The sequence below is a fragment of the Chrysochloris asiatica genome, unplaced genomic scaffold (assembly GCF_000296735.1).
Source record: "Chrysochloris asiatica unplaced genomic scaffold, ChrAsi1.0 scaffold00301, whole genome shotgun sequence".
Classification (NCBI taxonomy): domain Eukaryota; kingdom Metazoa; phylum Chordata; class Mammalia; order Afrosoricida; family Chrysochloridae; genus Chrysochloris; species Chrysochloris asiatica.
The window spans coordinates 2,210,426-2,212,595 of record NW_006408819.1 but is presented as its reverse complement, the minus strand read 5'-3'; the positions used below and the strand labels follow the sequence as shown (position 1 = coordinate 2,212,595).

Below are 2,170 nucleotides of genomic sequence, written 5' to 3'. Positions count from 1 at the left end.
TCCCGGCCTGGCGCGCCCCCCGGGGGTGGCAGCGGCGGATTTCAGGGGCACTTTCTTTCATCGGGAAGCTTTTGACAAAATGGAAGGTGAATTATGAGTTCCGGGGTGACCCGGTGCTGGGGCCGAGCTGCTCCGCCCGCTGCCCGCCTGGGTTTCCCTATGTCTAGTCCCGCACCACTGGGGCCGCCCCAGAGGACCCCGGCGTAGCCCCCGGGGTGGTCGCTGTGCCGGGGAGCACTGTAGTTTTGCAGGATGACCTTGGGTGTGGAGAAGGAAAAGATGGCGGGAAGCTGGGGGGGTGGGACAGGGACGATGACATGCCACTGCTGCATTTTTATTTGTAAACTTTGGAGAAAGTATCGTTGGTAGGACATGCTTTCTGCCGTACAGATGAGTGAGATCAGCCTTTTGGCTTCCCCTCCCTCTTTACATAGTGACAAGTGACGGATTTGAACTCGTAGTACTATGGGAGACCTGCTCATTTTGCGCATAGCCCTCATCGTTAAAGCCATTTTCACAATGCAAGATCCATCCATAACACTGGGATTTAAAATTGTCCCCCTTTTACAATTCTGCTTTGATCTTGGGCAGCAATGATTCTTTTGTTTGTTTTGTACCTTGGCCTTAAAGGGATGACCAGCAAGCCTTCAGCATGTAGCGCCCCCCACCCACCCCACCTTTTCTCTACAAATGTGTTCCCTCTCCCTTAGCGCTTTGTGGTCGTATTTCCCAAAATGTACTAGCATTGAATCGGAACGTAGCACCGAACACCCCGCTTGAATCTTACATCGGTTCTATTTGGAGAACTTGATCGCTGTCTGAGAAGTAACTCGCCAAACAGCGCACTTCATGCTGGTCAAAAGTTAAATGACAAGCGATGGCGAGACAGCTTTTCCCTCCCGCGGTCCAGGTTCCTCACAGCACACTTTCTCATTTGGGTCTGCGTTTTGGTCCAGATTGGGGTCGTGTTTCTTACTGATTGTTTTCCTTTGTCTCTGCTTCATCACAGTCAGGATGGCTAAAGGTGACCCTAAGAAACCAAAGGGCAAGATGTCTGCATATGCCTTCTTTGTGCAGACATGCAGAGAGGAACATAAGAAGAAAAACCCAGAGGTCCCTGTCAATTTTGCTGAATTTTCCAAGAAGTGCTCAGAGAGGTGGAAGGTATTTATCTTTTATAGCCTTTTAACTGGTCTTAGGTTTCACACTTTGGTGTGCATACTTACCTGCCTAGCAGCCAAGTCAGGCCCGTCTCTTGGCTTCAGAATTTTGTGTGTCTGCCTCTGTGTGCTTTTATTTGATCCCCTGTATTTGCATGTGGTTACATTAGCTGCCCCTTTAATCCAACTACATGACAAGTGAACAGGTACAGGCTCACTGCATTGAGGAAGCTAACATACCTGTTCTTTGCAGACTATGTCTGGGAAAGAGAAATCTAAATTTGATGAAATGGCAAAGGCGGACAAAGTACGTTATGATCGTGAAATGAAGGATTATGGACCAGCTAAGGGAGGCAAGAAGAAGAAGGACCCCAATGCCCCCAAACGACCACCGTAAGTGACTGACGGATTGGGGGTAACAGATGCAAGCCTTTCTCTGCTGCGCGTCATGTTTTTGTCTTTTTTGAAAGACAGGTACTTTACCTATTTTAAATCGCAGGATTCTTCTGCCAAACTTTCGGTCCTTTGGGCTTTAAAATGCAGGGCCATTGAAGGCCAGAGGTAAGGCAGAGGTGTATGTGGTGGAGCTCTTTGAACCTTGTTTTCAGTGTTCGAATCCTTCTGTGTGCTCTCTATCTCTAGCTCTTGCCCATAATGGCAAAGATTGCGAAAAGAAGCCCCTTTACACGCTCTGGAACCTGTAACTCTAACTGTATGTATGGGATTGCCAGTAACATTTCTTCAAAGAAGTCACAATGGCTTCAACATCATTGGCGTCTGGCTTTCTAAACTCTGCATTTGGATTGGTCCTAATCTAATCTCTCCCATTTTTTACTCCTCAGGTCTGGATTCTTCTTGTTTTGTTCCGAATTTCGCCCCAAGATCAAATCCACGAACCCCGGCATCTCGATTGGTGATGTGGCCAAAAAGCTGGGTGAGATGTGGAATAACTTGAGTGACAATGAGAAGCAGCCTTACATCAACAAGGCGGCAAAACTGAAGGAGAAGTA

The 2,170-nt window shown here is 48.0% G+C and overlaps 1 protein-coding gene across 1 annotated transcript in view; it reads left to right on the top strand.

The window, feature by feature from the left end:
- The first annotated feature begins 1,011 nt into the window (after positions 1-1,011).
- The window catches only part of HMGB3 (high mobility group box 3), a 9,038-nt gene continuing 7,879 nt past the window's right edge, over positions 1,012-2,170 (top strand). Inside the window, exons 1-3 of the mRNA XM_006874792.1 lie at positions 1,012-1,164; positions 1,414-1,553; positions 2,003-2,167. Coding sequence (XP_006874854.1) covers positions 1,015-1,164; positions 1,414-1,553; positions 2,003-2,167 — 455 coding nt within the window. The 5' untranslated portion in view covers positions 1,012-1,014. The remainder of the gene's footprint in view (positions 1,165-1,413; positions 1,554-2,002; positions 2,168-2,170) is intronic.